This window comes from Mus caroli, unplaced genomic scaffold (assembly GCF_978045245.1).
Source record: "Mus caroli unplaced genomic scaffold, Mus_caroli_1 scaffold_1, whole genome shotgun sequence".
NCBI lineage: Eukaryota > Metazoa > Chordata > Mammalia > Rodentia > Muridae > Mus > Mus caroli.
Window position 1 is genome coordinate 5,740,824 of NW_028227256.1, and position 12,942 is coordinate 5,753,765.

Below are 12,942 nucleotides of genomic sequence, written 5' to 3' on the forward strand. Positions count from 1 at the left end.
CTGGTGGAATCACCATGCCGGACCTAAAGCTCTACTACAGAGCAATTGTGATAAAAACTGCATGGTACTGGTATAGTGACAGACAAATAGACCAATGGAATAGAATTGAAGACCCAGAAATGAACCCACACACCTACGGTCACTTGATCTTCGACAAGGGAGCTAAAAACATCCAGTGGAAGAAAGACAGCATTTTCAACAAATGGTGCTGGCACAACTGGTTGTTAACATGTAGAAGAATGCGAATCGATCCATTCCTATCTCCTTGTACTAAGGTCAAGTCTAAGTGGATCAAGGAACTTCACATAAAACCAGAGACACTGAAACTTATAGAGGAGAAAGTGAGGAAAAGCCTTGAAGATATGGGCACAGGGGAAAAATTCCTGAATAGAACAGTAATGGCTTGTGCTGTAAGATCGAGAATTGACAAGTGGGACCTCATGAAACTACAAAGCTTCTGCAAGGCTAAAGACACCATCAATAAGACAAAAAAACCACCAACAGATTGGGAAAGGATCTTCACCTATCCTAAATCAGATAAGGGACTAATATCCAATATATATAAAGAACTCAAGAAGGTGGACTCCAGAAAGTCAAATAACCCCATTAAAAAATGGGGCTCAGAACTGAACAAAGAATTCTCGCCTGAGGAATACCGAATGGCAGAGAAACACCTGAAAAAATGTTCAACATCCTTAATCATCAGGGAAATGCAAATCAAAACAACCCTGAGATTCCACCTCACACCAGTCAGAATGGCTAAGATCAAAAATTCAGGTGACAGCAGTTGCTGGCGAGGATGTGGAGAAAGAGGAACACTCCTCCATTGTTGGTGGGATTGCAAGCTTGTACAACCACTCTGGAAATCAGTCTGGCGGTTCCTCAGAAAATTGGACATAGTACTTCCGGAGGATCCAGCAATACCTCTCCTGGGCATATATCCAGAAGATGTCCCAACCGGTAAAAAGGACACATGTTCCACTATGTTCATAGCAGCCCTATTTATAATAGCCAGAAGCTGGAAAGGACCCAGATGTCCCTCAACAGAGGAATGGATACAGAAATTATGGTACATTTACACAATGGAGTACTACTCAGCTATTAAAAAGAATGAATTTATGAAATTCCTAGCCAAATGGATGGACCTGGAGGGCATCATCTTGAGTGAAGTAACACAATCACAAAAGAACTCACACAATATGTATTCACTGATAAGTGGATATTAGCCCAAAACTTAGGATACCCAAGATTTAAGATACAATTTGCTAAACGCATGAAACTCAAGAAGAATGAAGACCAAAGTGTGGACACTGTGCACCTTCTCAGAATTGGGAACAAAACACCCAGGGAAGGAGTTACAGAGACAAAGTTCGTAGCGGTGATGAAAGGATGGACCATTTAGAGACTGCCGTATCCAGGGATCCATCCCATAATCAACTTCTAAACGCTGACACCATTGCATACACTAGCAAGATTTTGCTGAAAGGACCCAAATATAGCTGTCTCTTGTGAGACGATGCTGGGGCCTAGCAAACACAGGAGTGGATGTTCACAGTCAGCTATTGGATGTATCACAGGGCTCCCAATGGAGAAGCTAGAGTAAGTACCCAAGGAGCTAAAGGGATCTGCAACCCTATTGTTGGAACAACATGATGTACTAACTAGAACCCCGGAGCTCTTGTCTCTAGCTGCATATGTATCGAAAGATGGCCTAGTCAGCCATCAATGGAAAGAGAGGCCCATTGGACTTGCAAACTTTATATGCCCCAATATAGGGGAATGCCAGGGCCAAAAGAATGGGAATGGGTGGATAGGGAAGTGGGGGGGCGCTATGGGGGACTTTTGGGATAGCATTGGAAACGTAATTGAGGAAAATATGTAATAAAAATATTAAAAAAAAAAGAATGCAAATTGATCTATTGCTATCTCCTTGTACTAAAGTCAAATCTAACTGGATCAAGAAACTCCACATAAAACCAGAGACACTGAAATTTATAGAGGAGAAAGAGGGGAAAAGCCTCGAAGATATGGCACAGGGGAAAAATTCCTGAATAGAACAGCAATGGCTTGTGCTGTTAGATTGAGAATGGTCAAATGGGACCTCATAAAATTGCAAAGCTTATGTAAGACAAAAGACACTGTCAATAAGACAAAAAGGCCACCAACAGATTGGGAAAGTATCTTTATCCATTCTAAATTAGATAGGGGACTAATATCCAATATATATATATATAACTCAAGAAGGTAGACTCCAGAATATCAAATAACCCCATTAAAAATGGGGTTGCAGACCTAAACAAAGAATTCTCACCTGAGGAATACAGAATGCCTGGAAGCACTTGAAAAAAATGTTCAGCATCCTTAATCATCAGGAAAATGCAAATCAAAACAACCCTGAGATTCCACCTCACACCAGTCAGAATGGCTAAGATAAAAAACTCAAGTGACAGCAGATGCTGGTGAGGCTGTGAGAATGAGGAACACCCCTCCATTGTTGGTGGGATTGCAAGCTTTTACAGCGACTCTTGAAAACTGTCTAGTGGTTCCTCAAAAAATTGGACATAGTACTACCGGAGGATCCTGCAATACCTCTCCTGGGCATATATCCAGAAGATGTTCCAACTGGTAAGACGGACACATGCTCCACTATGTTCATAGCAGCCTTATTTATAATAGCCAGAACCTGGAAAGAACCAGATGCCCCTCAACAGAAGAATAGATACAGAAAATGTGGTACATTTACACAATGGAGTACTACTCAGCTATTAAAAAGAATGAATTTATGAAATTCCTAGGCAAATGGATGGACCTGGAGGGCATCATCCTGAGTGAGGTAAACCAATCACAAAAGAACTCACATGATATGTACTCACTGATAAGTGGTTATTAGCCCAGAATCTTAGAATACCCAAAATATAAAATACATTTTTCGAAACACGTGAAACTGAAGAAGAAGGAAGACCAAAGTGTGGACACTGTGCCCCTTCTTAGAATTGGGAACAAAATACCCATGGAAGGAGTTACAGAGACAAAGTTTCGATCTGAGACAAAAGGATGGACCATCTAGAAACTGCCATATGCGGGGATTCATCCCATAGTCAGCCTCCAAACGCTGACACCATTGCATACACTAGCAAGATTTTGCTGAAAGGACCCTGATATAGCTGTTTCTTGTGAGACTATGCCGGGGACTAGCAAACACAGAAGTGGAAGCTAACAGTCAGCTATTTGATGGATCACAGGGCCCCCATAGAAGAGCTAGAGAAAGTACCCAAGGAGCTAAAGGGATCTGTAATCCTATATGTGGAAAAACAATATGAACTAGCCTGTACTCCCCGGAGCTCATGTCTCTAGCTGCATATGTATCAGAAGATGGCCTAGTCTGCCATCAGTAGAAAGAGAGGCTCATTGTTTTGAAAACTTTATATGCCTCAGTACAGGGGAACACCAGGGCCAAGAAGTGGGAGTGGGTTGGTAGGGGAGTGGGGGGAAGATATGGGGGACTTTTGGGATAGCATTGGAAATGCAAATGAAGAAAATACCTAACTAAAAAAAAAAAAAAAGATTTAAACATGACGTCACTCTAACAAGGATGTCTGGCAAGAGCTAAAATATTCTCCTTTTATAAGAAAAACAGCTTCATGGATGGACCTGGAGGGCATCATCCTGAGTGAGGTAACACAATCACAAAGGAACTCACACAATATATACTCACTGATAAGTGGATATTAGCCCAAAACTTAGGATACCCAAGATATAAGATACAATTTGCTAAACGCATGAAACTCAAGAAGAATGAAGACCAAACTGTGGACACTGTGCCCCTTCTTAGAATTGGGAACAAAACACCCATGGAAGGAGTTACAGAGATAAAGTTTGGAGCTGTGACAAAAGATTGGACCATCTAGAGATTGCCATATCCAAGGATCCACCCCATAATCAGCTTCCAAACGCTGACACCATTGCATACACTAGCAAGATTTTGCTGAAAGGTCCCAGATATAGCTGTCTCTAGTGAGACTATGCTGGGGCCTAGCAAACACAGACGGGGATGTTCACAGTCAGCTATTGGATGGATCACAGGGCTCCCAATGGAGGAGCTAGAGAAAGTACCCAAGGAGCTAAAGGGATCTGCAACCCTACAGGTGGAACAACATTATGAACTAACCAGTACCTGGGAGCTCTTGACTCTAGCTGCATATGTATCAAAAGATGGCCTAGCTGGCCGTCACTGGAAAGAGAGGCCCATTGGACACAGAAACTCTATATGCCCCAGTACAGGGGAATGCCAGGGCAAAAAAATGGGAATGGGTGGGTAGGGAAGTGGGGGGGAGTGTATGGGGGACTTTTGGGATAGCATTGGAAATGTAATTGAGGAAAATATGTAATAAGAAAAAAAAGAAAGAAAAACAGCTTCTTTGGAAAGGGTTTTCTTGATTACAATTATTTATTGACAGGAAAAATGACATAAAATAAAATAAAAATTAGTTTATGACTAAAAAAAAGAACTATAGGCAACTAATGACTTATGGGAAAAGTAGAATTGGCCTCTTACAGGGATAAGACCCCTACATGGTTAACTAATACAAAATGATAGGGTCTCGGATCCCTCAGAGACCAGTCTTCACAGGTCAGCTCATGGACTGTGAAGGTGAGCAAGTGGACTGCAAAAGCAACACAGCTTCTGGGACAGACCCCTTTTCAGACTCCAGACATCCAAACACCTTCCCCTCCAGAGGAGAGGTGTCAGCCCAAATGGACCCTTTCAGAGCAGGTAAGGGAGCCATCTTAGGTCCTGGGTTCCTCAGAGACAAGTCTGTGCAGGTCAGCTCACCGACTGCAAAGGGTGAGCAAGATGACTGCAGAAGCAACACAGCTCTGGGACAGGCAGAAGCAACACAGCTTCTAGGACAGACCCCCATTTCAGGCTCCAGACATCTGGGCACCTTCCCTGCCAGAGGAGAGGTGTCTGCCCTGGAGGGGTTCTGATTGCCAGAGCAGGTGAGAGAGCCTTCTTGTGTCCCACATCCCTTGGAGACCAGTCTGTGCAGGTGAGCTTGTAGACTGCAGAGGCATTACATCTTCTGGGATGGGCCCTGTTTCGGGGCTTCATCTTCAGCCAGGAGGCAGGTCTGAACACCAGATATCTGTGCACCTTCCCTGCAAGAGGAGAGCTTGCCTGCCCAGTGTACTCTGACCAATGAGAATCAGGAGAGAGCTGGACTCACAGGTCTGCTGACAGAGGCTAACAGAATCACAGGAGGAAAAAGCTACAACCAGAGACAGTTAACTATAACAACTAACTCCAGAGATTACCAGATGACAAAGGCAAACGTAAGAATCTTACTAACAGAAACCAAGACCACTCACCATCATCAGAACCCAGCACTCCCAACTCAGCCAATCCTGGATACCCCGACACACCTGAAAAGCAAAACTCGGATTTAAAATCATATCTCATGATGCTGGTAGAGGACATCAAGAAGGACTTTAATAACTCACTTAAAGAAATACAAGAGAACACTGCTAAAGAGGTAGAAGTCCTTAAAGAAATACAGGAAAACACAACGAAACAGGTGATGGAACTGAAAAAAACCATTGAAGACCTAAAAAAGGAAGTAGAAACAATAAAGAAAACCCAAAATGAGACAATGCTGGAGATAGAAAACCAAGGAAAGAAATCTGGAAACATAGATGTGAGCATCAGCAAAAGAATACAAGAGATGGAAGAGAGAATCTCAGGTGCAGAAGATTCCATAGAGAACATGGGCACAACAATCAAAGAAAATGGAAAATGCAAAAAGATCCTAACTCAAAACATCCAGGAAATCCAGGACACAATGAGAAGACCAAACCTACGGATAATAGGAGTAGATGAGAATGAAGATTTTCAACTTAAAGGGCCAGCAAATAACTTCAACAAAATTATAGAAGAAAACTTCCCAAACCTAAAGAAAGAGATGCCCATGAATATACAAGAAGCCTACCAAACTCTAAGTAGACTGGACCAGAAAAGAAATTCCTCCAAACATATAATAATAAGAACAACAAACACACTAAATAAATATAGAATATTAAAAGCAGTAAGGAAAAAGGTCAAGTATCATATAAATTCAGGCCTATTAGAATTACATTAGTCTTCTCACCAGAGACTGGACATATGTTATACAGACCTATTAGAATTACATTAGTCTTCTCACCAGAGACTGGACATATGTTATACAGACCCTAAGAGAACACAAATGCCAGCCCAGGCTTCTATACCCAGCAAAACTCTCAATTACCATAGATGTAGAAACTAAAGTATTCCATGACAACCAAATTCACACAATATCTTTCCATGAATCCAGCCCTTCAAAGGATAATAAAGGGAAAACTCCAACACAAGGACTGAATAGGCGCCCAAGATAAAGTAAGAAAGTAATCCTTCAACAAATCTAAAAGAAGACAGCTGCAAGAATAGAATCCCAAATTTAACAACAAAAATACCAGGAAGCAATAATTACTTTTCTTTAATTTCTCTTAACATCAATCGACTCAATTCCCTAATAAAAAGACATAGACAAATAGACTGGGTACACAAACAGGACCCAACATTTTGTTGCTTACAGGAAACCTACCTCAGGGAAACGGACAAACATTATCTCAGAGTGAAAGGCTACAAGTTTCCAAGCAAATGGTCTGAAGAAACAAGCTGGAGTAGCCATTCTAATATTGAATAAAATTGACTTCCAACCCAAAGTTATCAAAAAAAGACAAGGAGGGGCACTTCATACTCATCAGAGGTAAAATCAACCAAGATGAACTCTTAATTCTGAATATCTATGCTCCAAACAGAAAGGCAGCCACATTCATTGAAGAAACTTTAGTAAAGCTCAAAGCACACATTGCACCTCACACAATAATAGTGGTAGACTTCCACACCCCACTCTCACCAATGGACAGATCCTGGAAACAGAAACTAAACAGAGACACATGGACACTAACTAAAGTTATGAAAAAAAATGGAGTTAATAGATATCTACAGAACATTTGATCCTAAAATAAAAGGATATACCTTCTTCTCAGCACCACATGGTATCTCCTCCAAAAACTGACCATATAATTGGTAACAAAACAGGCCTCCACAGATATAAAAACATTGAAATTATGCCATGCATCCTATCTGATCACCACGGACAAACGCTTATTTTCCATAACAACATAAATAATAGAAAGGCAACATTCACGTGGAAACTGAATACTCTACTCAATGATTGCTTGGTCAAGGATGAAATAAAGAAAGAAGTTAAAGAAATTTTAGAGTTTAATGAAAATGAAGCCACAACATACACAAAATTATGTGACCAAAAGAAGGCAGTCCTAACAGGAAAAGTCATAGCCCTGAGTGACTCCAAAAAGAAACTAGAGAGAGCATACACTAACATCCTGAAAGCACACCTAGAAACTCTAGAACTAAAGGAAGCAAATTCACCCAAGAGGGGTAGATGTCAGGAATAATCAAAATCAGGGCTGAAATCGACTAAATGGAAACAAAAAAAATATTCAAAGAATCAACCAAACAAGGAGCTGGTTCTTTGAGAAAATCAACAAGATAGATAAACCCTTACTCAGACTCACTAGAGTGCACAGAGAGAGTATCTTAATTAACAAAATCAAAAATGAAAAAGCAGACATAAAAACAGAACCTGAGGAAATCCAAAACATCTTCAGCTCCTAATACAAATGGCTATACTCAACAAAACTAGAAAACCTGGATGAAATGGACAACTTCCTAGAGAGATACCAGGTACCAAAGTTAAATCAGGGTCAGATTAATGATCTAAACAGTCACATTTCCCCTAAAGAAATAGAAGCAGTCATCAATAGTCTCCCAACCAAAAAAAAGTCCAGGACCATATGGGTTTAGTGCAGAGTTCTATCAGACCTTCAAAGAAGACCTAATTCCAACTGTTCTCAAACTATTCCACAAAATAGAAACAGAAGGTACTATACCCAATTCATTCTATGAAGCAACAATTACTCTGATACCTAAACCACACAAATATCCAACAAAGAAATAGTACTTCAGACCAATTCCCCTTATGAATATCGATGCAAAAATACTCAATAAAATCCTTGGAAACCGAATCCAAGAACACATCAAAATGATCATCCATCATGACCATGTACGTTTCATCTCAGGGATGCAGGAATGGTTTAACATGTGGAAATTTATCATCGTAATCCACTATATAAACAAAGACAAAAACCACAGGATCCAATCCTCTCCTTAGATGCTGAGAAAGCATTTGACAAAATCCAACACCCCTTCTTGATAAAAGTCTTGGAAAGATCAGGAATTCAAGGCCCATACATAAACATACTAAATCTACAGCAAACCAGTAGCCAACATCAAACTAGATGGAGAGAAAACTAAAGCAATACCACTAATATCAGTGACTAGACAAGGCTGCCCACTTTCTCCCTACCTATTCAATACAGTACTGGTAGTTCTAGCCACAGCAATTCAACAGCAATATGACATCAAGGGGATACAAATTGGAAAAGAAAAAGTCAAAATATCACTATTTGCAGATGATATGATAGCATATATAAATGATCCTAAAAATTCCACCAGAGAACTACTAATCATGATAAACAGCATAAGTGTAGTAGCTGGATTCAAAATTAACCCTAGCCGGGCATGGTGGCGCATGCCTTTAATCCCAGCACTCGGGAGGCAGAGGCAGGCGGATTTCTGAGTTCGAGGCCAGCCTGGTCTACAAAGTGAGTTCCAGGACAGCCAGGGCTATACAGAGAAACCCTGTCTCGAAAAACCAAAAAAAAAAAAAAAATTAACCCTAAAAAATTAGTGGCCTTTCTCTACACAAAGGATAAACAGGCTGAGAAAGAAATTAGGAAAACAGCACCCTTCACTATAGTCACAAATAATATAAAATGCTTTGGTGTGACTCTAACTAAGGAAGTGAAAGATCTGTATGACAAGAACTTCAAGTCTGTGAAGAAAGAAATCAAAGAAAATCTCAGAAGATGGAAAGATCTCCCATGCTCGTGGATTGGCAGAATTAATATAGTCAAAATGGCTATCTTGCTGAAAGCATTCTACAGATTCAAAATTCCATAAAAATTACAACTCAATTCTTCACCGAGTTAGAAAGGTAAATTTGCAAATTCATCTGGAAGAGTAAAAAACCTAGGATAGCAAAAACTATTCTTAATAATAAAAGAACCTCTGGTGGAATCACCATGCCTGAGCTCAAACTATTCTACAGAACAAATGTGATAAAAACTGCATGGTACTGGTACAGTGACAGACAGGAAGTTCAATGAAATAGAACTGAAGACCCTCAAAATGAATCTGCACACCTGTGGTCACTTGATCTTTGACAAGGGAGCTAAAAACATCCAGTGGAAAAAAGACAGCATTTTCAACAAATGGTGCTGGCACAACTGGCAGTTGTCATGTAGAAGAATGTGAATTGATCCATTCTTATCTCCTTGTACAAAGCTCAATTCTAAGTGGATCAAAGAACTCCACATAAAACCAGAGACACTGAAACTTATAGAGGAGAAAGTGGGGAAAAGCCTGGAAGATATGAACACAGGGTACAGAATACAAATGGCTTGTGCTGTAAGGTCAAGAATTGACAAATGGGACCTCATCAACTTGCAAAGCTTCTGTAAGGCAAAAGACACTGTCAATAAGACAAAAAGGCTACCAACAGATTGGGAAAGGATCTTTAGCAATACTAAATCTGATAGGGGACTAATATCATATATATATATATATATATATATATATATATATATATATATATATATATATATATATATAAAGAATTTGGACTCTAGAAAATCAAATAACCCTATTATAAATGGGGTACAGAGCCAAACAAAGAATTCTCAACTGAGGAATACTGAATGGCTGAGAAGCACCTGAAAAAAAAATGTTCAAAATCCTTAATCATCAGAGAAATGCAAATCAAAACAATCCTGAAATTATACCTCACACCAGTCAGGATGGCTAATATCAAAAATTTAGGCGACAGCAGATGCTGGTGAGTATGTGGAGAAAGAGGATCACTCCTTCATTGTTGGTGTGATTGCAAACTGTTACAACCAATCTGGAAATCAGTTTGGCATTTCCTTTGAAATTTGGACATAGTTCTACTAGAAGATCCAGCAAAATCACTCCTGGGCATATACCCAGAAGATGCTGCAACATGTGTGGGACATAGGGCTTGCACAGATAGGCTGGTCTCCAGTCAAGCTGAGATGCTGAATCCCAAGACCCTGTGGTGATAATTCATCTACATGGGACAGAAGGAGTTCTCTCGTGTCTCCTGGAACTCTGGCTCCTGCCTAAGTTACCGCCCCCACAACGGAAGCATGGCTAGAAGTCATGTAGGCAATGGCCCAAGCTTCTGTCCTTCAGGCTAAACTCCTCCCCAGCTAACTAGCAACAGTAAAGACCATAAAAAGGACTTTTTAGCCCCTGCTTGCTCTCTTTCTTCTCACTCTGTTACCTCTCACCCCCTCTCTCCTCTCTCTTTGTCTTCTCTCTTTGTCTTCTTCTCCTCTCCTTTCTCCCTTTCTCCCTTTCTCTCTCTTTCTCTCTCTCTCTCTCTCTCTCTCTCTCTCTCTCTCTCTCTCTCTCTCTCTCTCTCTCTCTCTCCCTTCTCTCTTTCTCCCTGCCTTTTTATAATAAAGCTCTAAAACCATAGACAGTCTCTGCTCCAATCAAGATCTGCTGCACTCTTTCTCGCTGGTGTTTGGAACCTCTCTTCCCTCATCCCTCTCTCCCATAACCCTGGTGGCTTTAGCAAAGTAGCTCCGGTATTCCCAGGTAGGACTGCCCCTTTGCCACCCCCCAAAGAGTGGGTCAGAGGCTTAGATGTCCACTCGAGGATGAGTGGAAAGTGTATGGCACTTTTCTCACACCTGACTGGCCAGAGAATAGGTGGAACTCTGGTGAGGTGTGGGTCTCCCCTTCCCCCTTTTCCCCAGGACCCACTTTTTTTGTTCCCAACAAACATGTAATAAGGACACATGTTCCACTATGTTCATAGCAGCTTTATTTATAATAGGCAGAAGCTGGAAAGAACCCAGATGTCCCTCAACAGAGGAATGGATATAGAAAATTTGGTACATTTACACAATGTAGTACTACTCAGCTATTAAAAACATTATGAAATTCTTAGACAAATGGATGCATCTGGAGGATATCATCTTAAGTGAGGTAACCCAATCACAAAAGAACACACATGATATGCACTCACTGATAAGCGAATACTAGGCCAGAAGTTTAGAATCCTATTTAGAAGGGGGAAGAAAGTACTCATGGAAGGATTTACAGAGACAAAGTTCAGAGAAGAGCCTGAAGGAACAACCATCCAGAGACTGTCCCAGTTGGGGATCCATCCCATAAACAACCACCAGACACTAGGCAGATGCCAACAAGGCTTGCTGACAGGAGTTTGATATAGCTGTCTCCTGTGAGGCTCTGCTAGTGCCTGGAAAACACAAAAGTGGATGCTCATAGTCATCCATTGGATGGAGCACAAGGTCCCCAATGAAGGAGCTAGGGAAAGTACCTAGGGAGATGAAGGGGTCTGAAGCCCCATAGTAGGAACATCAATATGAACTAACCAGTACCCCCCAGAACTCCTTGAAGCTATACCACCAATCAAAGAAAACACATGGTGAAACTTGTGGCTCCAGCTGTATATGTATCAGGGGATGGCCTAATTAGTCATCAATGTGGGGAGAGGCCCTTGGTCCTGTGAAGGCTCTATGCCCTAGTATAGGGGAATGCCAGGACCAGGAATGGGAGTGGGTGGGTTGAGAAGCAGGGGGAGGGGGGAGGGAGGAGGGGATTTTCGTAGGGTAAACTAGGAAAAGGGATAACATTTGAAATGTAAATAAATAAATTATCTAATAAAAAACTAACTCAAAAAAAAAAAGAAATATAAATCACAATGCTTCTGACCTCTGATGGTTCAGCAGCAATTAGAAGGTCCTGTCTGGTTCTACAGTGGTAACTTAGGCCAGCATATAGTTCTTGCTTTTCTTCCTCTGATGTTTACTTTTTCACCTGACTTGTGAAGTTTGTCATGCACCAAAAAATTTACTATATCCAAAATTTTCAAATAATATAGAAAAAATTCCATATTTTAGACTCCTAAATTTAATATAGTTAGTTTTAAGTGTTTAGAACAATAAATGACTCAATAAAGATTATGAAAGAATAATATTAAAATCTGCTAAAATTTCTAAGAAAAAAGTGTCAAGTTATCTTCTTAAATTAGTCTAAAATAATCATTAAACATACTCTATTCTGGAGACAAAATTGTGTTTCAATTCATTTTTTTCCCATGAACACTGAGATCACAGGTTCCATACATCATAATAACTTTGTAATTAATATTCAATTAAATGTACACATTTTCAAGATTTGATTAGAGCCAGATTGACACCCTGTATGGATTAAGGAACATGTCTATTCCAATACAGTTAGGACAGGCTCACTGTAAGATATGTTTCATAAAGGACTATTTTTATACAGAAACTATTTTCATCTCTCTCCTTTAGTGGTGAAGACAAAGACTCCATTGTGATGGAGTACATATAGATGATGTACAATGTCAAATAAATGAACAAGAGAACTAAAGTTCAAAGTGTGGACTTGGTTACCCTGGCAACTTGCTTAATTGAACATATTACTCTTGAGTAATTCAAAAGGCATAAGTGCATCTCAATGCATTTTCTACAGCATGTCTTAAGAAATAACCTTAAGATAAATAATTTTCAATTCATACCTACTTTTAAAGATGTTTTTCTTATAAATCCCATTAAGAGTTCTGCAAGGGGAATGCACTGAATTGCATGAATAGCAGTTTCAGAATATAAATTGTTTTTAGGCTACCAAGGGCACCTGGA

General features: G+C 40.2%; 1 protein-coding gene across 15 annotated transcripts in view; it reads right to left on the reverse strand.

The window, feature by feature from the left end:
• The window catches only part of Sntg1 (syntrophin gamma 1), an 878,005-nt gene that overhangs the window by 452,369 nt on the left and 412,694 nt on the right, over positions 1-12,942 (reverse strand). For 12 of the 15 annotated variants that reach the window (XM_085835546.1, XM_085835535.1, XM_085835540.1 and 9 more), the window contains one exon: positions 5,371-5,424. The exons of the other annotated variants lie outside the window; for them this stretch is intronic. In XM_085835546.1, the coding sequence (XP_085691672.1) occupies positions 5,371-5,376 (6 nt within the window). In that variant the 5' untranslated portion in view covers positions 5,377-5,424. The remainder of the gene's footprint in view (positions 1-5,370; positions 5,425-12,942) is intronic. 15 annotated transcript variants of the gene reach the window in all.